Here is a 24,685-nt window from a genome sequence, read left to right on the forward strand (position 1 = left end):
GGTAGCAGTAGTGATTTGTGCTATACCTTAGTTACTAAACTGTTCTTCTCTCAACCCGTGGGAGTTGCATTCTTTTGATTCGCCTCCCCATCACTCCAGGAGCAAGGGAGGGCAAAAAGGGGGGTGGGGGGGGTGGGGTGTGTGGAGTGAGAAAGCAACTGCGTGATTTATGGCTGACCGTGTTTAAACCACAACAGATTGTATTCAGGCAGTGTTAAACTTACTGGAGCTTTCCATCTTTAAGTCTTTCCTGAATAGAAATAACGAATAATTATGAAATAATGTAAGCATTGTGGTCAGGAGGAGGAGATAATTTATAAAGGAAAATCATCTATGGTGAAGAGAACCATTTCTTAAAGAAAAAATATCCAAGTAAGAAACATACACAGATAGGAAAGGCATACAAAGTTGCCCTTGTTACATGAACAGACCCACTAAATTTCTGAAGCCACATTAAAGGGTGTCTTTAATATTTGGGCAGAACACAATCAAAATACACACTGCAGAGTATTAGAGCATTTTCTGTATATTAATTATTTTTCACCTCCATGTCCACTGACAGAACTACTCCAGTGAACAGCTGCTTCCCATTACAGAGACATTACTCAGAGCTAGTGATGTCATGTACATCACTTGTCACCAGCAGAGCATGGGAAGGTGCAGTAAATCCACTGTTTATCTGACCGAAGTCAACATTAGCTAAGTATTATGTTACAAGCTCCCTCACATGCCCACGGATTAGGCTTGCTGAAGCCCAACTTTCTTCTTCAATGCTGACCATCAAAAGGCATTTTTCCACACTAATTGCCCCAGCTGATATTTCAGACTCCTGCAGTGATCTGGATCTGCATCTTTATGCACTTTGTGAGACCTAATTCTCATGCAACAAACAAAGGGCATTTGAAGGACAGGTGGCAGGAAGAAAACCATGCTTATATCCTTCATCCCAAGGTAAAATGTAGAAAGCAAGCTTCTTTTGCTCTCTAGGGGCCAAGCTCTATCCGTCAACTTAGCCCATGTAAGCAAGTAGAGAGGCTGACTAGGGAAGAACAAAAGATTTTATAGCCCTTGATTTGGGATGGCTGCCTGGGGATAAATTTATATTCAAGTCTTCCCCTCCAAAGGAAGTCTTGCTCTAAGATTCCCTCCGGCGATGCCTGACCACTGTGTTACCCTGAGCACACTCTGCACATGGACTGAGTTAAGAGTCCTCTTGGGACTGCTGTGCCTATCTCCTGCAGACCATCTACACAACCTGTAAACAGCTTTGCCTTAATGGCTTCAGGTAGCACCACCTTCACCTTGCCACCTAGACACCATGACTATGCTCAGCTTTCAAATATCTGCCATTGACAAACCTTTCTTCCCATAAAAATGTATAACCTGGTATTTATAACTTGTCTTTGATTAGTTAAAATGGTCAATTTTCTCTTTCTGTTGATTTCTACCCACAGTAACTCAATTTTCCCATCAGCAAACTGTACATCACACAGTGATTAACCTGAATTTCCTGTGCCAGCCAAGGAACCTGAGATCTTTGGATGGGGATTGATGTGTGAAGGGAAAGCACCACATATAAACTGTGCTCCAGCAGAAGTGAACAGTTAGTATCAAACGGTTCCCAACAGCCTCTTGGCTTACTTTATGCGGTGGGATGCTCATACTAACTCACAAACTTTCTTGTCTAGAACAAACAAATGCATGAAAAATAGTGGGAACTGAGGTTTTCCAAAGTGAGATAAAAGATGAGAAAAGCTTTTGCAAAAATAAAATACTTCCTTATGTTACTTTAGCTTTAAATAACAACATGCTAAACAGATTATCGGTGGTATAATTACCAACATCCAGCGATTAAATAACAAAACAAAATTCCAAAACCATCCAAACCATATAGATTCCATCAGAAATTTATTCCAGCATATTGAGAATATTAAGAAGAGTTATGCAAATAGTAATCAGTCTGTTTTCCTAAACCGCTAACTGTCCTGGACAAAAATATAACAACAGAGAGAGAGATGGCATATTCCCAGGAAAGCCTCCACTTCACATACAGCGCAAGTTTTGCACAATACAACACAAGCTTTGCACTTAGTAATTCCCTTTATGCACCCTTGTTCACCTCTGAGTCTTGCTTATTTGGGACATTCAGCCCCTCATACCATGTTAAAAGCACTATTTATCTTTAAGCTCCAAGCAGATTTTAGTCATTATCTTCATCCCTGGCCTCAATTAAGGTTTAATATAGAGGAGGTACTTGAATGACCTAAGAGGCACACTTAACCCTATCGTGTGTCAAAGGCACTTAGACTTTCTGACACATTCCCTCTGGCCGTCAAATCTATCTCATTTTTCTGTTATAAGCTAACCGTGTTTGTTCCTAGCACTTTAATGTTCCCTGGTGTGAAGTCTCCTTGAGTAACACTCACATGATAGAAAGTGTGATTAACTCTGCAGGCGCTTTTCAGGTCAATGAAAAAACCTAGTTGCTACACTAATATATAATACTTCAGAGATGTTCCCAGTGGCTCTACATACTGGGAGTCCCACAGAACCTGTTCTCTTCCACTCTTTCTGCTTTCCTGTGTCTCAATAATAAAAATACATCATTTTACCTGGGTACAGGCTTGACATTCATCCTTTAGAGTATGTTTCACATGTCTTTAATTATTCTGATTGCTCATTCAGATAATTTAAATGGTAAATCTTTTCCTCTTGACTAAACTGCCGTGTTTCTGTAGTGAAGACTATAAAAATAAAAGAGGAACTAGAATAAAATTAGGAAAAGTATATAATTTTCTTTCGTATATGCCTTATTACATTTCCCTAGCTCCACAGGCTGCCTTGTCAACAAAACACAATGTATAAAACAGGTTGGGAAGCTGTAACAGCTGAGAAGATGCATTCTTGAATATACCTTGTAACCTCAAGGGGTTTGCAAAACCTATAGAAAGCTGCAGATTTTATTAAGAGTTTTCCTATCTTCTTTTACTGCCAGATGTCAAGACTGTGCAGCATTCAGAACAAGAGTAAACACTCTGTACGCTACTGTGCCACTGACCTGATGAACTCTGCCAACAGCTACTTGTGGTCTGCACCTTACAGGGGCAGGGGAACAAGAGTGTGTGGCGTGCCTTCACCAGCTGCCTATGCATTTCAAAGCTTACATCTGGAATGTGCTAAATTTTAGTCACAAATTATGGATACTGAAGAATTATTTTCCTTTAAAAACTGACTACTGGTCATAATACGAGTGTCTTACTTTAAAACTTTTCAGTAGAAAAACCCTGCAATCAATTAGCAGGAGATCAGTATTAATTACAGAAAAGGAAGCTGTGTTTTGTTAAGCATATCTTGGACAATTCAAGTTATGTGCACATTGGCACATTGGTTCAGTGGCTAAGCAATGAAGTGTAGAAAAAGGAAGCTTTAACAGGTAATGGGATAGCATGGGTAAAATGAAATGAGACTGCCAGATGGTTATCAGTGGCTCCAAGCCTACAGTAATGGAGAGGGCACAGAAGTATACACACGAGAGTTCGCAGAGTCTTCTAGCCAGCTGACTTGAAGACTTCAGCACTGCTTATTGTACAGTCTTTTTCTGGGGGGGTTGGGAGTGTGTGTGTGGGGGGGTGGAACTGCTGAATATAACCAAATATACCTTGATTTCCTGGTTTATTTGATTTTTCTTCATTAACGTTACAAAAATAGTACACAACAAGAACAATGAGGGATATGTTTACAATTTAGTCAGCATATGACTATCTGCAGTGAGCAATAATTCATAAAGCATGCCTCATCTATTTTATGGTAGAAAACCACTGAAGATTAAAGGACTTCTCCATAGCCACGGCTGAACGGTGAGAGAACTCTTAAGTTTCAGCACACTCTTGATTTTTCTTAAACAATTCCTAGGTCTCCTCCTCTGTGTAGGAATCAGTGACATCTTGAAATACTGGAGTAAGAGTTTTCCCCCTGATACGCCCATCACACGGAAAAAATGCTTGAGGCTAACTGAAAACTAAATCTAATGATTGCTTTTAGTTACAGTATTCATTCTGAAGAAAGACTTTGAATATTACGTCTCCAAATATGTGGAGGTCTTGAGCTAATAAACTTCTGGAAGGGATATTTAACCTTGTGTCTTGGGATTTAGGAGTCTCTAGATGGAATTTTTCCCTTTTTTTTCTGTTCTCAGGAAGTGTGGGGTTTCAGAATTGCAACACTTACTGTTGCAGGGGCTGCTTCCTGAAGTTTTGCTGAGTTATAACTTGGTTAGGAAATACAACCTCTAGTCTAGGGAACCCTATTCTATATATTAACAATCAAGAGGAAAGCCCATCAGAGGGGGAAGCACTTCAGCACTGATTTGCCTTGTACGTCTCTCCCTGTGAAGTATCTGATAATCAACACCGCCGAAAGCACAGTCCTGAGTGAGGTGGCCTGATTGGAACTGACAGCTCCTATGTTCCACTGAAATCAGGTCAAAAGACAAGTGTGTGTGGAAAGCAAAGACAAATGGAAAAACAGAAAGTTTGACGTAAGTGTCTAATATTTCACAGCCTCCAGTGTCTAAAAAATACACGCTTGAGGTAATAAAAACGGTATTCCCTTTCTTTATACTTTTTGGTAAGCAAGATGCTAGGCTTCAAACCTTCCTAGTCTCTGATTTCACTAGGATTTTGTACAACTGGTCGAAGTCTAACTTCAGCAGACATAAGACTAGGGACCACTGAAAATTTCAATGTCCTGAGGCTGAGGCATGTTGGCCAGACTCCCATGGAAAAGTATGCCTTGATAACTGTCCTGTAAATAAGTAGAAGGCATGACTTTTCAGGCATATCCTTGACATCTAGGCAGATCTATAACTTTAATGGATGTCTGCCCTTGTGGTTTGTTATTTTTCCCTTTAAAAGCACAGGTATGCAGCACTGGGTATGAACTTAACTAAGTCTGAAAGAATTACCACTTACGTACCACTCTTCATGTTCATTTGTACAGGGGAACTTTTGACATGTACCATTTTTGACTAACAAATGTTTAGATCATCTAAGTCATGGAGGAAACTATCTCAAGATTGCTTCATGTTTTTTAGGGCAACGGTTCATTAGTGAAATAAGAACTAAACTGAACCAGGGACATAAATAACTTTCCTGGCAGGATTTCTTTCTTTAGAGGGCAGGTGACCTGTTGCCATTTGCTGAAACAAATTAAAGCGTAAGAACACTAAATTCAGAAATGCCAAAATTGCCTTTAAAAAGTACCAATGCAAAAGCAAAATAAAACATTCTTAATTGGCTTGAGATCACCGAGTTTTTCTGCTAGTCCTAAAATGTAACAAAACGGATATTCTCCAGCCTTTCCAGTGCTATTTTTAACTCTGGACTGAGACCAACAATGAGAAAATTCAGCCGAAAGGGCAATTTTGGGGAAAAAATTATAAAAATTATAATCTGTTGAAAGGTGAGTTTTAGAATGAAAATGCTTTTCAGCCATAACTATTCCACATCAATCCTTAACACTTTAACTATTGCATTATTAAAGTACAGTTTATTGTATGAATTATGTATATATAATGTATAAATGAATATATTAGTGTATATGCTATGCAGTAGCCAAATATTATGGAAAAAGGTAAGCTTTATAAATAATAATAAATGAAGCAAAAGATATGTAGAAACAGAAGAGATAATATACAACTATTACAAGAATGCATCTTTACAAATTAAAGGCTCTGACATTTGCCTAGATAGATAAAAAATCCAGGTCTACAACACTGGGAGATAAGGAATAGAGTGCAGATATCATCTAAACTGGTATTAAAAGGTTAGCAGTGCTTAAAATTGATTAGTTACCAAGACCAGACAGCCTACATCCCAGGCTGTGAGAAGAGCATTGGCCAGATGTTGCAGAAGCTTTAGCTGTCATTTTAACAAACTCTCAGGCTAGGCAAGAGCTTCACAGATTGCAAAGTGGGGAGCATAACCGTTACAAGGCAGGCATCCCAGCACATTACACAGCAGCAAAGTTAACAACAGTTGGCAAAAAAAAAAAAAAAAAACCACCAAAAACCTTTAAAAAGATTTAATATATCATACAGGCTCCATACCTGCAAGAATGAAAACACAGTTTAGGAAATAGGAACTGGCTAGTTTTGTGAAGGAAAAGCTGTGAATGGATACATCCTTTGGAAACTGAAAGGTCAGAGAACTAAGAAATATGTCAGGATATAGATGAATACCATACACCAAATTTTAGACTATGGCAGGTTATGTAAAGATATCCGGGAAAGATCACACTCTCTCCAACATTAATCTAAACTACTTACTGCGTTCCTACCTGTCATCAAGGCAGGAAAGAAAGAATAAAATAAGTTTTTAAAGACAGACATGAAGTTAGCACTGGGACATAGATGTGTCATTTTCATCTCTGAGAAATGTCACAGATGACAGTAACAAAAGTAATACGTGACTGCTGACAAAGATGAGTTCATTATTAAGATTAATAGCAAAAAAATGAAAGAAAGTCAGAAAGGGCTAAGGACTAGGTATTTGGTCAGACATAGCGACGCAAACACTCACTGAATGCAGATACAGTAAATATATTCTAGCAAAGAAGTCTGTCTTTTCATGGTAAGTTGTGGTTTTGCCACTATGGATTTACCATGAAGAAAATGTGTCAAAAAACTATGAATCATGAGGAAATATAATGATGTGTCAAAGCACCTATTTACTTTGAAAATACAAGAGTCTCAAACAAAGGAAAGCAAAAGGAAAGAAAAGAAGTTCTGCACCCATAGAGAAATCAGACAGCACTTCAGTAATTAATATTTATTACTTATGGCACCTTTCATATATAGAAAATGCTGAACAAATACAAACTGACTTGTACAACACTCCTACAATACGCGACACACATACTTATGGAAATTACAGTAGTGAGCTGGCAATGAAATAAATTCCTGGAGATCATCCCTTGTGGGGAAAAGCACTGAACATGAGATGAGGTTGCCATGTAGGGATTGCGCAGCACACCTGAGGACACGATTTACATGGAAACTGGAGAGACAGAGGAAGAGTGAAAGTCAAAAAGGTGGGTAAACCTCCAGGGGATATGCAGTTGAGAGGCTTTTAAATGAAAGCAGCAGAAGCTGATTTTGACTGATGTGGCTATTTTCAGGTTTGGAGGTAATCGCATTCAGGTTGAGTGAAACACCTGCAGGCAAAGGCCCACCAGAAAAACAAAAAAGCTTTCTCACCACCAGCACTTAGAACCATAAAACATCCTGAGCTGGGAAGGACCCACAACAATCATGAAGTCCAAATCTGACTCCACACAGGACAACCTAAAAGCTAAACCATATATCAAAAAGCACTGTCCAAAAGCTTCTTGAACACCAACACACAATGACCTAAGGAGCGTGTTCCAATGCCTGGCCACCCTCACATTGAAGAACTTTTTCTTAATAACCAATCTGAACATCCTCCGTCAAAGGATTAAGGTATTCCTTCACATTGTATCATTGACCACCAAAGAGAAGAGATCAGCACTGCTCTTTCCACACACTTCCATGAGAAAGTTTGTCGTGGTTGTAAACAGCAATGAGATCTCCTCTCAGCCTCCTTTCCTCAGCTGTCCTAGGTTTAGTAGTAGCAGTCAGTTTTCCTCCTTCTTAGTAGCTGGTGCAGCGCTGTGTTTTGACTTTCAGTCTGGGAACAGAGCTGATAACACCCATGTTTTTAGTTGTTGCTAAGTAATGGTTACTCCAACCAAGGGTTTTCTGAGTCTCATGCTTTGCCAGGGATGAGGAGGAAGCAGAGACAGGACACCTGACCTAAGCTAGCCAAAGAGGTATTCCATACCACAGCACGTCATGCCCAAGGAGGTAACTGGGAGTTACCCGGAAGGGCATGGGCTCTCTTCTGGAGGGTCGGACTCGTTTCGGCGATGGTATTGTATTCTCTTCCCTTGCTATTTTCTCCCATCATTATTATCACCGGTGGCAGCAGTAGTGATTTGTGTTATACCTTAGTTACTAAACTGTTCTTATCTCAACCTGTGGGAGTTACATTCTCTCGATTCTCCTCCCCATCCCTCTGGGAGCGGGGAAGTGGGGAGAAAGGAAAGAAAGAGGGAGGAAGGGGGGGGAGTGAGTGAACGAGCTGCGTGGATGGGTTTAAACCACAACATCAGCTTTTCTTGGCTTTTCTCAGCTGCACCTCTTAAGCCTTGCTCTCTAGTCCTTTCACCACCACTGCTGACTCATGTAGAGCTTCCCATAAACTAAAAACACCAGACCCCTTTCTGCTGGGCTGCACTGCAGCCTCTTTTACCCCCAGTCCACACATACATCCAGGAATACACCAGAATTTGGCATTTGTCCTAGTTAAACATTATATGGTTGGTGACTGCCCACTGCTCTACTCTATCCAGATCTCTACAGTAGACCTCTCTACCCTCAAGGTAATCAACTGCTCCTCCTAATTTAGTATCATCAGCAAACTTAGTGTGGACTCAATTCCTGCATCCAGGTAATTGATAAAAACACTGAGCAGAACTGGCTCCTGAGGAGTGGGTGGCTTTATTTGTTTCTTTTAATCAGGATTGTGGGGTTAAAGCCAGAGACTAAGAATCAGTTCACAGCCTCCACCAGCTAAACTCTCTGTTTGAGACTGATTCATTATAAATGAGCTTTCTTGCAGCTTAGTTTACCCGTCTGTAAAACAGGTAATTCAGAGCCAGACCATCAGATGTGATCTGGCACAGCTCCACTCAGTTCCCAGTGTCAGAAGGGGACATATTAGGCCAAAATTAAGTGTCACACATCCCTGGTGAGGCAGGCACAGTGATTTACATCATCACCTGCCTCGCTGCATCCATGACTACATGGACGAGCACAGACGTGACAGGATGCTGCTCTGATCCATGTGTTGCACAGCTCTTCTTAAGCTGAAGTGGCAATGCAGCTTCCAGAGGAGATCTGTCATAGGCTTGGCATGCGGCTTGTGTCTGTAGGGCACCCACCCATACAAAAGTATTTTTTCTTTACCTCACAGGAGGAATGAAGGTTTATTAATTCCAACTTACTGGGCATCTGCTGTTGACAACGACATCTGATATGTCTAGGCTTGTCTGTGAAACACTGCTGGTTTCAAAATGTTCTTTTTATTGTTGTTAGAATAACCAATTCCCTGTAACACTCTCCCCAACTATGTTTGTGAAGTGAAATAACAAAATCAAACAAAAGCAACCTCTTCAAATTCAATTTATGGAGTCAGGCAGAAAGTAAACAAGCACACACCTGATAGGAAAGCTTCACCTCACTAATATCAACCGAGCATACGAATTGAACGGGCTTTGTGGTTTGCTGCCCAATTAACATAAATTCAAAATCTTTCTCCAGTCAAGAGTTCCCAGCCCAGGGTATTCCTTGGCAGAACCTCAAGACATCCTGCTTGAACAGAGAAACAGAAACAAATGCTTCCCTTATGTGACCTGACTTCTGATCTTGACCCAGCATAAGCATCAATGGTTTAGTTGTTTAATTTCCCCAAGGAGTATTGGCTTTTCCACGAGGTTAAAATATAATACGGATTATATACCTACTATAATAAGAGACTAATACATGGTATGCAATATTAATCACAGGTGATGTTTTCAGAATATAAAAATATAATAACCTCAGAAATCATTCAATATATTTTTAAAAGGACTCAAAGAATTCATAGATGGTACAAGAAAACTCTTTAAAAAAGAAAAATCTTACCTGTCACGAGCTGCTGTCCAGCTAGTCCTACTGGAACCATCCCTAGGTTATTCATAGCTGTAGCCCAAGCTGTTGGATCAGTGACTGACATGTTAAGTTGTGTGGTATCTATAGCTATACTTCCTAAACCATCAGCTGCTGTAAGAAAAGAAGCACACTGTTAAGCAGAAAAGTCAACATACCAGGATCTTTAACCAAAACCTTAAGTGAAAATGAGATATCAAAACCACTGCTTATTTTGGATTTGTTTCTTAATTATGATTCACCTTTTAGACGACTAATAATAGTGCTTGCTATTGTAGAGCAAAACATAAAGGCATTGGAAACATTCAAAACACATAAAATGAAACAAAAGTGATTTGGGCTGGTTATATGGAAAACTTTTTCACCATGAGGACAGTCAAGTAGTGGAACAGGCCGTGCAGTTGCCACCTCTGGCAGCTTCCTAGACTCAACTTGATAAAGCTGTAAGCAACTGGGTTGGCCCTATGGCTGGCCTTGCTTTGAGCAGGAGGTTGGACTGGAGAGCTTCTGATGCCCCTCCCAACCTGAATGAACGGCCCTGAGACCCTCTGATATGATTTAATTGTATATAATCTGTGACAACTTGCCAGAAACCTGTCAGGAGAATCCAAGAAAAGTTTCCCCTGGTTACCCAATTTTCCTAAAGGTGTGTTGTTTTGTAAAAGATTTAAGAATACATTAGCCCTTAACTAAAAAGAGGTCAAACCAAATCTATTCACTTTGGTAAATATCAAGGTGCTTTGTCTAAAACCAAAAGAGAATTCTTAATATGGTATGGATTTCTCTGGGTTGTGCAAGGAAGAGTGGGTTGGATAGCTAAGCCATGGTATTTTTCCAGTACTGAATCCCCAAACTCAAGGTGTGATCACACATTTTTGTTTCACCCCTCCCCACTCACAGCTGAAATCAGCTCTTTCCAGCTATTTTCTTATGACCTTTGAAGACCTGAGATATTTACCGGCAGCCATTGCTTTTCCCCAGTTCCTTTTGCTCCTGTTAGACTTCTTCAGCTAGGAATAATTAACTACTGTATTAGCAGCATCTTGACTTGCGATATCACTGAACGCAGGGCCCACACACAGCTCATTAGGCTCTGAAAGAGAAAAGACAAAATCATCTATCAAGTGCTTCAGTCAGAACATAGTTGCAAAAAACCAGACCACTTTCAGAATCATAAAATCATAGAATGGTTTGAGTTGGAAGAAACCTCAAGGATCACCTAGTTCCATGTATCATAAGAAACTCCCCTCTGCCCACTTAAAGCATCCCTTGTCCTGTCATTGCTAAATTTTCTTATAAAAAGTCCCTCTCCAGATTTCTTGTAGGCCCTTTTTAGGCACTGGAAGCTGCTCTAAGGTCTCCCCAGAGCCTTCTCTTCACCAGGCTGAACAAGCCCAACTCAGCTTCTTTCCGCAGAAGAGGTGTTCCAGCCCTCTGTTGATCTTTGTGGCCTTCTCTGGACTCGTACCAACAGGTCCACGTCCTTCTTATGCTGGGGGTGAATCAGAGCTGAATGAAGCACTGCAGGTGGGATCTCGTGAGAACAAATGGGGAGAATCCCTCCCTTAACCTGCTGGTCACACTCCTTTGGATGCAGCCCAGGATATGTTTGGCTTTCGGGACCGTGTTGTGCTTTTCTTGTCAAGCAACACTGCTTCTGCCCACTCCCTCTTGATCACCTGCCCCAGCCTCCTTGTATGCATTTAGTGGCTTCCGTAAAGGTGTTTCAGAGAGCGCTTTACTTTGCCTGCTGAACAAAGAGTGCCATGTATGAACCTGTCAGACTGTTGAAAAGCCCTTCACAAATTAGGTCTTATCAGTAGCTACACAGCCTCCTTGGCTTGAAGGCCTCAGCTGAAAGAACATATGAAGGGATGAATCTGGTGGGGTTTTTTCACTGTTCATAATTAACTGATGTTGCAAGTTTCAAGGAAATAGTCTCCTGTTCTGAGATGAATAGGGAAAAGAAATACACTGCAATGACTTACAGAATGGAGCCTGCAGGGACATGGAAAAGTAAGAAAACCTAACAAAGCCAAAGAAGATGCCTGCTCCTTAAGTAACACTATATGTTTGGCTCACAAAGGTTAGTTAGCTCAAAGCAAAGGTGGAATATTTGCAAAAGCTTTCATCAGGTATCTCTCAAACCATGAATTTTACATAATGGCAACTTCTTGCTGTTACTGTTTGTGAAGCTAACAACATCAGCACATCACTGGTCATAAAGGAGGCTGAATGACTGAACGGGCAAGGGGCATGAGGAAAGGCTGTGAGCTCTCAGAACTCATAGCAGAGGGAGAAAACACTGGAGTGAAGATGACCACAAACACACGCCCATGTTATTCTTTGTGCATTAGTTATATGTGACTGGGGGTGAAGGTGGGCTGCATTATTTTTTGGCTGTCCCAGGGGTCTGTTTGGTACTAGTGGCCAACAACTGACCACGTGCTTACAAGTATCAGGGAGGTCATAAATGCTGTGCAGGCACACCTCAATGACTGGTTCAGCCCTAAGATATTTGTGATGTCTTTAATAAAGTACTTGAAAGACCTTAAGAGGTTGTCAACATGCAAGCCCTAAGAATTCATCTTTAGAAAAGACACAATTAACATGATTATGCTATATTTTAGCTTACTGCCTCCTACACTCTTCTTTTTTTCATATGATGTGCATAAAGTACAAGCCAGAAAGTTTTATATTATAATTCCCTGACACTGTACAGATCACTTCATAGGAACATGACCACATCAATAGCTGTGAAAATGAGGGAAGAGTCAGGATCAGACACTGCTGTACATTTTTTAGTAGGCTGCAATTTTCAAATAACCAGTATGCTAGGTTAAAAAGCATTTTGTTCAAATCTACAGTGGGCTTATTTAAAAGTCAGTATTTATCAGCTCTTAATACTGAATTTGCAATTCCAATTCTTATTTGATCTCCACTATTCATTATAAATAACATAAAATAATTTTATCATAAAATTAGCTTCTAAATGACTTCTATAAACACCAAACAAACACTGAACTAAAGTCCTCTGCAGGGAATGTGACTAACATAAGCCAAGCCACCCAAGATTTATGTCAAGTTTTTAAAAACTGGGTGTCTCCTGTTCAGCTCCTTAAACTTGCACTTACCTCTTTCCACTCAGGCTATAAACTTCTGACCACAAACATCTATTTCAAGGTTAGAGCTGGCTGAATTACTCCTTGTCAGTAAGTTATATCTCACACAGTACAGGCCCCCCTCGCTCTTTATGAACCATTCCCAAATCAATTTTGATTTACACATATATGCTGAATAGCCCAGATGAGAGTGGTTCACTTCTTCCCATGACCAACAGCCTTGATGCCTTGATGTAGGAAGGTGTGTCTGAAAGCCAGGAGTGATGAAATGCCTCTTCATACCTTTCTGTGTGCTACTTGCTTGTCTGCATAATGCATCACCCTGACTACTGGGGAGGAAGGAGGTGCTGCCCTGTGGTTTTGAGGTAAAGGCATCTGAGAGAGACTTGGATTATTCGAATAAGGTCTAGAAATGAGTCTCAGACTCTCTCTGCCACTCCCTCTGTCCCCCTGTTTTACTGCCTTGTAAAGACCTTGCTCTAGGCCAAGGTCTGCTGCCAAACTCTACACTATTTTTCCTCCAAAGCCACAGTGCAGTTGTATGAGCTCTGCCAGAAATGGAAACTGGTCCATAAAGAATCAGACACTGAGCTAGACAAATGCACCTCAGCCCACTGGGAATTAACAGGTGGCTTTGTTTGCGTTTGCTTTCTAACAGGTCGTCCACATATTTCACACTTTAACAAATACTTGTGGATAATTCATTGAAGTATATCAAAGTCCTTGCAGGGGAGGAAGAACGTAACATCATGAGTATGAAATAAAGCAGAATCAGAGGGTTAATTGGTGAAACTCCTGTTGTACTATGCCACCAGCTCTGCCCAATACATCATGAAAGTCTTTGCTTGAAACATACTCTCACAGCCCATGCTGGCTTTGTGCACCTTTGCCTTCTCTCTGTCCGTCAAGTCTACTGTTTTACCGACAGGACCTGGATGCAGTGCAGGCTGGACCAGGGGATAAAACCACAAAAGAGCATGTGAGGAGCCTAAAGTGGAATTAGTTATATCTAACCTAGAAATGCCGCAGGCCATCTTGTCAGTGGAAGAGAGCTGAACAGCAAGCATAAATGCACCTATGAACACTGAATAATTTGCAGTAAACTGTAGGCAGAACTAATGGTACAGCCTGTAGAAACTAGTTCTCTTAAAAAGAAAAATACTAATTGTGAACATCCCTTCTACTGACAGCTTGCTGGTTACATTAACACAGAGCAACATAATACAGTTAAGTAATCTCACAGGCATTTCATGCCTGATTTAGACTCAAACATTAGCTTTTGTTTAAAAACTTTTGAAAATTCAGATGGGGAAGGTTTCATTAATGCTTAAGGTAAAATCAGCTTTGGGCAAATTTCAGCAATTCTCTGTATAGCACAGACATCACTATTATACCCTTCATGACATTGGAAACAAAACAAGCTAGCGAAACAAACTCACTCACTAGGTTGTACAGAAAGCAAAGTGCTGTGTTTGATGAGAAATACATCACTAGCAAAGATTCTTTCTTTCTTAAAAGAAATTACTGTGATACTGGTTAAACAGGCAAGAAAGTGTAAGTTTATGCAGAGATCCTGTGTCCTGAACAGACATTAATCAACACGAAACGGTCGAATTTGAGATCCCCAGGACAGTGAGAAGAGCGTGTAGCAAGCTCACTGCCCTGGACTTCAAAAGAGCAGACTTTGGCCTCTTCAGGAGCCTGCTCAGTAAGGTTCCACGGGATATAGCCCTGGAGGGCAGGGGGGCCCAAGACTCTTGGTTGATATTCAAGGATCACCTGCTACAAGCTCAGGAGTGCTGCATCCCAACTAGAAGGAAGTGCAGCAGGAGGGCCAGGAGACCTCCTTGGATGGACAAGGAGCTGCTGAGGAAACTTCAAAGGAAAAAAGAGGCTTATAAAAAATGGAAGCAAGGACAGGCAGCCTGGGTAGAGTACAGGGATGTTGTCCGGGAAGCTAGGGACCAGGTTAGGAAGGCTAAGGCCCAGTTAGAATTAAACCTAGCCAGGGATGTTAAAGATAACAGGAAGGGATTCTACAGGTACGTAGCAAACAAAAAACAGACTAGGGACAACATAGGCCCCCTGAGGAAGCTGTCGGGAGAACAGGCTACACAGGATTTGGAGAAGGCTGAGGTTCTGAATGACTTCTTTGCCTCGGTCTTCACTGGCAAAGGCTCTGACTGCACCACCCAGGTCTTAGAAGGTAGACGCAGGGACTGTGAGAATGAACACCTTGGGCCCACTGTAGGAGAGGATCTGGTTCGGGACCATCTTAAAAATCTGAATGCGCACAAGTCCGTGGGACCTGATGGAATCCATCCACGGGTCCTGAAGGAGCTGGTGAATGAAATTGCTAAGCCACTGGCCATCGTATTTGAAAAACCATGGCAGTCAAGTGAAGTTCCTGACGACTGCAAAAAGGGAAATATAACCCCCATTTTCAAGAAGGGGAAAATGGAAGACCCGGGGAATTACAAAGCAGTCAGTCTCACCTCTGTGCCTGGTAAATTCTTGGAGCACATTCTCCTGGACGGCATGCTAAGGCACATGAAAAACAACAAGGTGCTTGGTGACAGCCAGCATGGCTTCCCTAAGGGGAAATCCTGCCTGACCAATTTGGTGGCCTTCTATGATGGGGCTACAGAATTGATGGATAAGGGTAAAGCAGTTGATGTCATCTACCTGGACTTGTGCAAAGCGTTTGACACTGTCCCACACCACATCCTTCTCTATAAATTGGAGAGATATCAATTTGATGGATGGACCACTCGGTGGATAAAGAACTGGCTGGACGGCCGCACACAAAGAGGTGTGATCAATGGCTTGATATCTGGCTGTAGACCGGTAACGAGTGGTGTCCCTCAGGGATCGGTGTTGGGACCGGTCTTGTTTAACATCTTCATCGCTGACATGGACAGTGGGATTGAGTGCACCCTCAGCAAGTTTGCCGATGACACCAAGCTGTGTGGTCCGGTTGGTATGCTGGAGGAAAGGGATGCCATCCAGAGGGACCTTGACACGCTTGTAAGGTGGGCTGATGCCAAACTTATGAAGTTCAACTGCGACAAGTGCAAGGTCCTACACCTGGGTCGGAGCAATCCCAGGCACAGCTACAGACTGGGCAAAGAAAAGATTCAGAGCGGCCCTGCAGAAAAGGACTTGGGGGTGCTGGTCGATGAGAAAATGAACATGAGCCGGCAGTGTGCATTCGCAGCCCAGAAAGCCAACCGTATCCTGGGCTGCATCAAAAGGAGTGTGACCAGCAGGTCGAAGGAGGTGATCCTGCCCCTCTGCTCTGCTCTTGTGAGACCTCACCTGGAGTATTGTGTGCAGTTCTGGTGTCCTCAACATAAAAAGGACATGGAACTGCTGGAACAAGTCCAGAGGAGGGCCACGAGGATGATCAGGGGACTGGAGCACCTCCCGTATGAAGACAGGCTGAGGAAGTTGGGGCTGTTCAGCCTGGAGAAGAGAAGGCTGTGTGGGTACCTAATAGCAGCCTTCCAGCATCTGAAGGGGGCCTATAGGGATGCTGGGGAGGGAGTCTTCGTCAGGGACTGTAGTGATAGGAGAAGGGGTAACGGGTTAAAACTTAAACAGGGGAAGTTTAGACTGGATATAAGGAGGAAGTTCTTTACTGTTAGGGTGGTGAGACACTGGAATGGGTTGCCCAGGGAGGTTGTGAGTGCTCCATCCCTGGCAGTGTTCAAGGCCAGGTTGGATGAGGCCTTGTGTGGGATGGTTTAGTGTGAGGTGTCCCTGCCCATGGCAGGGGTGTTGGAACTAGATGATCTTGAGGTCCTTTCCAACCCTAACTATTCTATGATTCTATGAACACCATTTCATTGACATCACACCTTTAGAAAGTATTCCCGATTTATTAGGTACTCCTCCAGGCATTAATGACCTGAAGATATATGTAAAAGAAATCTGTGTTTATAAACAGTTGTGCATGGTAGTAGCTTTACTCCAGGGGAGTAACTTCAGAAGCAAATAAAGCCATAAGCCTGACTTATAGGAGAAAATGTGTAAGGTCGTCTGGGTATGGCAATTCCTTGAAGTTTGGGAGAAGCTGGGACATTAATACAAACTTCCATATTTGAGAGCTTCTGATTAACAAAATTTCAATGCCAAACACTTTGTAAAACGATTCCATGTAACGCTTTTAGTGGTCTCTCTTTTTGCAGACATAATGCAAGTACCAGCCCTCGAATGGCAGATTGTGAGAGACATTTAGACTTTCCTCAGACAGGTTGTCAGGAAGATAAAGCACTCTCAAGTCCATACCAATGAGCACTTCTCAGTCAGCAGTCACAGCAGATTGTACTTAGTACACATATTTTATACCAGGCAATTAAATGCAGTTACCCAAATGACTTCAGAAGTTGGTTATATATTGTGCATCAATTATCACAGGCAATGAATGCCATGAGACAAAGAAATTAACACAACATAAAACTAATTCAATAACATAGCAGATTGCTAAGTTAAAATCCTACCCTTTAGATATCCATAACACCACAGACAATGAATTATGACATGGAGCGAAGCTGATTAAACGAACCACTATAACGAGTCTCTGTGGAGGGCCCTGATCAGCAGCCAGCCCCACAATGCAAAGAGGAGGTTCTCCACCCAACTTTGACACTGACCTGCTGGGTGACCTTCAGTCATTTCACCTCTTTGTCTAATTTTAGTGACCACTAAATCCTTCAAGGAAAAGACTGATGCCACCAATCTTATAAAACCTGGGACTACAAGTTGTAAAGACGCTAAATGTTGACTGTTCTTGAGATGACACAGATGGGAAGGAGCGATGTGGTATCTTTTGAACTGTAACATCTAGGCGAGTTTTCCAGTTCTTAAAAGAATAGCACATGCAAAGTGTCACTGTGCCCTGTGATTCATAGGGCATGGGTCATTAGGTTGGTCATACTCCAACTGACCTTCCAAAGTACAGGTCATTTACCAGGGTAGCTCCAGCTGTCTCCTAAAATATATCAAACATTTTGTACTGGTTCTTCCCAGTGTCCTACAGACAGGACTCCCAGTAAAGAAGAAAAAAAAGAAAGGATAGACAAGGACTTGCTGTCAGTCACTATCCACTTCTTCTGACCATCTTATGATAAAGAAGAGAACTGGGAGTAGCTACAACAAACATGATACTTTTGTGCCGTAGCCATTCTACCTGGAACACATGAGAAAAATAGAACATCTCCAATGTGACTCTGAAGATGGCTTTTATTAATTATATTGCATGTACAGTATATCTTATCTTCATTTCAAGAAGAGGCATTGTCTCATATTTTTGCCTGACCAGTGGTATGTTAGCACCTAGAAAAACTCACCTGAATTCTGAAATTCGAAAGACATTGAAGAAAAACAGACATTTCTCACAACAATTAGCAAAATGACATTTACTAATGAAATTAAAAATAATTATGTGGCACCAGACCACTCTTTTTAGAGTTACTTATTTTCTGTGATGGGAACCTAGGTATCTAATGCATGCTTCAGCCCTCTACAGCTCTACTGTACCAGTTGCTTTCCAGGGCCTCCAAGGAGTCCCCCTGTTTACCTGGTTTTGTCTGTCACATGTTCCTTTACAAGAGGCCTTTGAAAGCAAATATTGACTCTGCAGCAACTGCCACAGGCCTTAAGAAAACACCTGCATTAGGCAGAAGCTAGTGAAAATAAACAGGGTCCTACTCTTCCAGCCTCTGGGTATGTGTACACTTACATGATCTTCTGATTTTCTGTCTTATGAATGAATTATAACACCTTGGCTCACTCAAGATTATGCCATTAAAAAACTGTTTTCTTATAACCTCATAAAACATACGCTGCAGCATTAAGAGATTTCACTTTTCACCATGTACACTGAATATGTAGGGGTTTGCATAGTTGCAAAGTATCCTTTCCACTAATTTTCACTGAAAAAGAGTTGATGCATAAATCATGGCCATACTGACAGGACTAAGACAACTTTGAGAAGAATCACAATATATTTACAGTTCTCCCCTAAATTTAACAAAACCAATTTACACAAAACACATTTTCTGGAAGAACTGCTCATTTGAGATACTGCATTACTTAAATCCTCTGCCCCAGCACTTGAAGATAACACACAGTACACACAAAGGCCAGATTTCCTTTGGAAAGCAGAACACTGGAAGATTTCAACAGTAAGAAAAAAACAAAACAAAGGTCTTCAAGATAAACGGGTGTTCTCTTACGATGCTCCTTGAAAGGTCACCTACTCATATTTCATGCTAAATCCTGAACTTCACTGGCATCTCAGAGCAAACACTTAACAGGTTACAAACGCACTTTTTCTTTTGTGTGTACTTTAAGCAGCTGCAGTCTGAATATGCTGAAGTCTATAAATAACAGAATCTGGAGGCACATTAAGGAAAGCATTATAGAAGTCCAGCGTAGTTATTGAAAAAGCATATGCAGTTCCAAAATCCTCTGGAAGGGGAAAAAAATGAAAAAGCAACTTTTCAGGCTAACAATGCAGCACAGTCTTGATAAAAACAGGTCTGATTATTCCTTGAACACAAAATGTTGCGAATTGATGATTTCATCTCTGTTATTTACTCTGCCAAGATGGCTTGTAATTGTGAATTACTTGTTTCCCATTTAAGAGGACAGTGGTTTGTTGACTGAATTAGTCCAGTCCTTCCTTTAAGTTTCTGCATTCCAAGAATTTATATTTAACAACAAAAAAATGCTTCTGAAATCTTTGCATTGCTTACAACAGCATTTTTATGATAGGCCTTTTAACACACTGTTTTCTACTAGAAACCACCAACCACTTTGGATACAGGACAACTTCCCACACCAATGTATTTCAGACAACAGAGAAAGCACCCAAAGCAAGTCTTGAGCAAACACACTTCAACAACCTCACTTGAAGGCTGAATACTTAAGTGAGATGTACTGGAATGCTTTCTTAGTGTCATAACATACCAGTCATTATAAGTTGTCTATACATGCTATTGCTTATTCAGTTGGGCGTGAGAAAAACCTATAAAAATGCACCACACTTAACAAATACGTTCTCTCACTCTACCATACAGTGTCCTTACCTCATGTTTACTAAAGCTACTTCAAGCAGATGCAATATAAGGGGTTGTTTGGTTGTGTTTTTTTAAGGAGAAAAAAAAATAAATAGAGACCAAAGCAAGCTGGGACACACTTCCAGAAAGAGCATTTCAGTTTCTTGGCTAACCTAAAGTGAAATCACTCCCATGCCACCTCCTGTAAGAATGAACAGAGTGATGGGAAAGCCCTGTCTGTGGCAGAGCCCTGGGGACAGCATCATACAGTCCAGCAGGTGAACCTTGTTCTTGAATTTCCAAATGAACAAAGGCTGCTCTCTTCTAGCCCCAGAATACCAGGAGACAGTTAAATATCATGTGGTAGCATTATGCATGGAAAATCTATTTTAAGAAATTTTTTAGAAGTTTCTAAAATGTATTCATTATCATTTTTCTTCTCCTTCAAAGCCTGTATAATTGAACTCCTGGAGTTAATGCAGCCTGTCTTTTTAGGCGGAGATTCATGGGGGAAAAAGAATCCTTGTCAATCAAACTATTTTCATATTTTTAAAACATGCTTTTATCATTGGACCAAACTGTGACAAGAGGTGACATTTAAGTGTCCTTGGTTAAGTGGGTGATCCACAGAGCCTTTTTTGCAGAGTACTGAAGCGATCTGAAATCATATTGATCAAAACTTTATGCAAGACCATCAAGTATTCTCCCAGTGACAGGTGCTAAGTGCAATTCTAGAAAAAGAAGCTTAGGCTTGTTCTGTTTGTTTTAATTCAAGGTTTCTAGTGATAAATTCTGCTTAAGAGAAAAATTCACTATCTCTTCTATCAACTTACATCTGTCCTTACTCCAAAAACTGCCATCCCCTCTTAGCACATCACACTCAGGATCTTTTCTCCAGCTACAAGCTCTAAATTAGTAGTGTGCTCCCTGGTCTCATTTATTTTCCATTACTTGTATTCCTCTTAGTATATCTCCTATTCTTCTCCATTTACTTCCCAATACTTTTCCTTGCTTTTTTTTTTTTTTTTGTTTGTTTGCTTCTGTTTTTTGGTTTTTTTTTTTTTTTTTAATTTCCATCCATTGACTCCACACTTCCCTTTACAATGGAGGCACAATTCTTGCCTTAATCTGCCATGGGCCATTTCCTCATCCAAATATCTCATCACAGCCAAGACAGTATTGTTTGTCCTGTTTTATTAGGGGAGGAAGGGATTAATTTCACCTAACTCCAGCCAGTGCAGATATTTATGCCTGAGCTTTCCTGCTGCCCTCATTGCAAATGGAGAGGACCAGATACTTCTGACAGCCTTTTTCAGACACCTACATCTGCTAGGCAACGAAACACACCATGGAGGTACACATCTCACTTCTCTGACTAGAATTCTACACAGCAGTTTTGGATATGGGCATCTGTTTTGTCAGACACCCATGGGATGACATGAGCTGGGCTGAGCAAATTGTGCCTTGGGAACACAACCACCACTCAGCAACCTGCATGCCGTATGAGTCCCAACGAGACACTCAGTCTGAGGGACTCAGCTCCCACTCCTGTCCTTTGCCTGCCTGATAACTCCAGCACAGCAAACCTCAGGAGAACAGAAATCATGAGTCAGTTTGCAATAGCTCATAAGAATGTCCCCAAATATAGATACATATGGATATTTAGAGAGATAATTTGCCTTCTGGTTCTTTTTTTTCCCTGCCTGTCCTCAGTGAATATACCAACATATGACTATTAGTGTTTGACAACGGGAGCTCCCACTCAAACACATTTCCTACAACTGTGATGCCCTACGTCTTTCTGGTCTCTAGAGAGATAATTCATCCTGGACCTTTTCTTCCTACTTCCAAATAAAACCCATCTCCTCAGCTGCTTTTCAGCTATGATCAGCATAGATCACACACCCCTCTTACCTACCACAGTCCCCTATTTCTGCTCATCAGCCTAGTCCAAGATGCTACTGCCTCTCTTTATCCTTTATGCCATGCTTGGGGGCAGCATCTTATTTTGATTAAGTGAAGACAGCTATGGGAAATTTCCCTCTGTCCTTTCCCTTTTCCCAGTTTGCTTGCTGTGGGTAAATAAGGGGAACAAAGATGATTTCCCACAACCCACAGGATGGAGCAGAGTTTCTGTACTCTCTGTGCTCTGTCATACCCATCAGCTTTCAGCAGAGGTTGAACTAAATTGCTAAGCAGAAAGGAATTTCATCTGTTTTCTAAACAGTTCCGTATGGGATCACTGAGTTACTGCAGGACTGCAAACTTAGGAACATCACATACTCTGTGGGTGTGATCTCCTTCACAGGGCACTTGGACACCTTCTTTTCCATTGAGGGAGAAGCAAGCCATATTTAACACAAGGTCAGATAAGGAGAATACCAGTTACTTATATAAGCTATATGTTGTGCAGGCAACAAAAATGATTTTGAGTTTTCTCCCTCATAACTATCTGCCAGAGAGTCAGGGCAGAGGAGGCTTGAAGTGCAGATAAGGGTGAGTATAATAAGCCCTTAATCTCTCCAGTTGGTCCTGCTGTACCTTTACCCAGACAAAAAGCCTCCCCTTCCCCTTTCCCTGAAATGCCTTTTGTATCTGCATTTGCTTTCTTCAATTTAAACTGCACTTCTTCAGGGCAGGAAACCATGTAGATTTTCCCTCAGGCAGGGCTAAAACCTACTACAGACCAGGCACTCTTCTTGCTGTAATTGGACTGATGCTGGCTTTAGCCAGGAGCCCCCAGGGTGGGGATGTCAGGGAAACAGAGATGTTCTGAGATCCAGGGGCAAGGCCACCTTCCTGCCAGGCTTCTGTGTAGCACCTTGTGTAGCCAGGCTTCTGGCTTTTGTCCCTTTTGAGACTCTTAAGATGCTACTGTGATGTAAAACTCAGAACACTGATGAAGACAGCATCCCCCTCTACTCATTCAGGCCCTCCCCCCTTTCACGTAGTTAATAATAATTTCACCCACCATTTTACGAAGTGTTGCATGTTTGTTTGTCTTATTTGATTTTGTAAGCTCTTGAGGGCAGAGAATTTGCCTTTATCTATGTTGGTAAAGTACAATGTCAATTTACTGCACTATATAAGTATTTTCTAATAACAAGGGCAATAACAAGAATAATGTATTTACTTTACTGTAATATAGTATTTCCAGGCTTCAAGATACAATCAGAAACAACCCAAAGTCAACAAGACCAAAAAATTTGCAGAACCTTTAACTGTGAACCAGAAGCCATGAAGCCACTATGTGAAACACTGGTAAATTAGTTACTTATGTCCATAAACAGCAATTGTTACTGCAGTAAAAATCCTTGCAAATTGGCCCTCTGGCAAACATAAAGCAGAATGTAACCAGTGTAAACCAGCAGAGCACTGCTTCACATGTGTATTATAGGGTCACAAATGGCCTTCTAGTTACTTTTTAAACAAATGCAATGTTAATACTTTCTCACTGTAACATTATAAATAAAGCATTTGGCCTATAGCTATGAATATGGCAACTGATGGCTTTTGACTTGTTTATATTTTCATCCAGCAAACTTCTGTACCATGCTCTCCTGGGGCTAAATCTTGACTTCAACCCTTGAATGTGCAAAGGACGTAGCCCATGTAAAGGGCACTAGAGTGCAGCAGGTTCTCCAAGCTTCCCCCAAGGTAGCCTGATGGCCACCACTCAATACCCTCCCTACAGCAGCACAGAGCTCTTCTGACACACAAGAGGAAGAACAGGCTTTCAGGGTCAGTGTCCACACCTCTTTGGCACCATCTCTGCTAATATTGTTAATGGTTTCTTTGCTCTTTTAAACTCCAAGGTATCAAATTAATCAAAATAATTGTGATGATGCAAGGGATTAAGCTGACAGGAATATGAACTGCCCTTGTTCATCCAGGTGATACTACAGGAGGTGCAATGCAGATACATGTAGAGAACAAAGCCCTGTCCCTTGAATTTACAGTCTGAATAGACAATGCTTTGTGAGACCGGTGTATTTCTGTCTAAAATATATGGTTTAATTTAGGAGTGCCTGGGTGACACGAGTGGTCAGGTTAAATGACCTCTATATACCTTCTTGGTGAAGCTCAGGGCAACAGCAAGTGGAGCAGTTTGAATGGGTCCCATTTATTATTCTTTTAATTGCCTACTAATATTTCTTTCAGTAAGGAAGACTAATAGACCCTTTCTATCTCCAAATGTCTTCCAAACTATCCAAAATCACAGTCCAGCCAAAGGAAATAAGGAGTCTTCAGTTCTCTGGAAATGCAAAAGCAGATGGACAGGGATCCAGGAGATCCTGTTTCTCATATAGCCCTGCAATAGACCTTAGGCAACTAAGTTAAACTGTCTGTGCCTTGATCCCCCACCCGTGAAATGGTGTAATCCTTTCTTTATCCCACATTTTATTAATCTTGCCTAGTCAGGCTGTTCTCTGCTCATGGGGTATGTCCAGCATCACAGGACCATGACCTGGGCCTAGAGATAACACAGCATTGCATTACGTTGAGGAATATTCTTTTTCCTAGCAAAAATCAAAACCAAAGCACAGTAGAATAAACAAAAAAGGAAAATGATCACAATTTCTTATGGAACCACTGTCTGAGTGTGGCAAAAATAGCAAGTTTCCTTTAAAAGGACTTGCAATGGAATTCACACTCTGTCAGGTGTAAATTACAGCCTGTAGCTCATCTTGTTCTATCTACAGCCCCTTTCT

The 24,685-nt window shown here is 41.3% G+C and overlaps 1 protein-coding gene across 6 annotated transcripts in view; it reads right to left on the reverse strand.

Moving 5' to 3' along the window:
* Positions 1–24,685, reverse strand: part of ENOX1 (ecto-NOX disulfide-thiol exchanger 1) — a 376,196-nt gene that overhangs the window by 133,600 nt on the left and 217,911 nt on the right. For all 6 annotated transcript variants that reach the window (XM_065678197.1, XM_065678195.1, XM_065678193.1 and 3 more), the window contains 2 exons: positions 10,746–10,880; positions 9,764–9,901 (listed from right to left, as the gene is read on the reverse strand). In XM_065678197.1, coding sequence (XP_065534269.1) covers positions 9,764–9,901; positions 10,746–10,755 — 148 coding nt within the window. In that variant the 5' untranslated portion in view covers positions 10,756–10,880. The remainder of the gene's footprint in view (positions 1–9,763; positions 9,902–10,745; positions 10,881–24,685) is intronic.

Source organism: Lathamus discolor, chromosome 4 (genome assembly GCF_037157495.1).
Source record: "Lathamus discolor isolate bLatDis1 chromosome 4, bLatDis1.hap1, whole genome shotgun sequence".
In the NCBI taxonomy this organism is placed as follows: domain Eukaryota; kingdom Metazoa; phylum Chordata; class Aves; order Psittaciformes; family Psittacidae; genus Lathamus; species Lathamus discolor.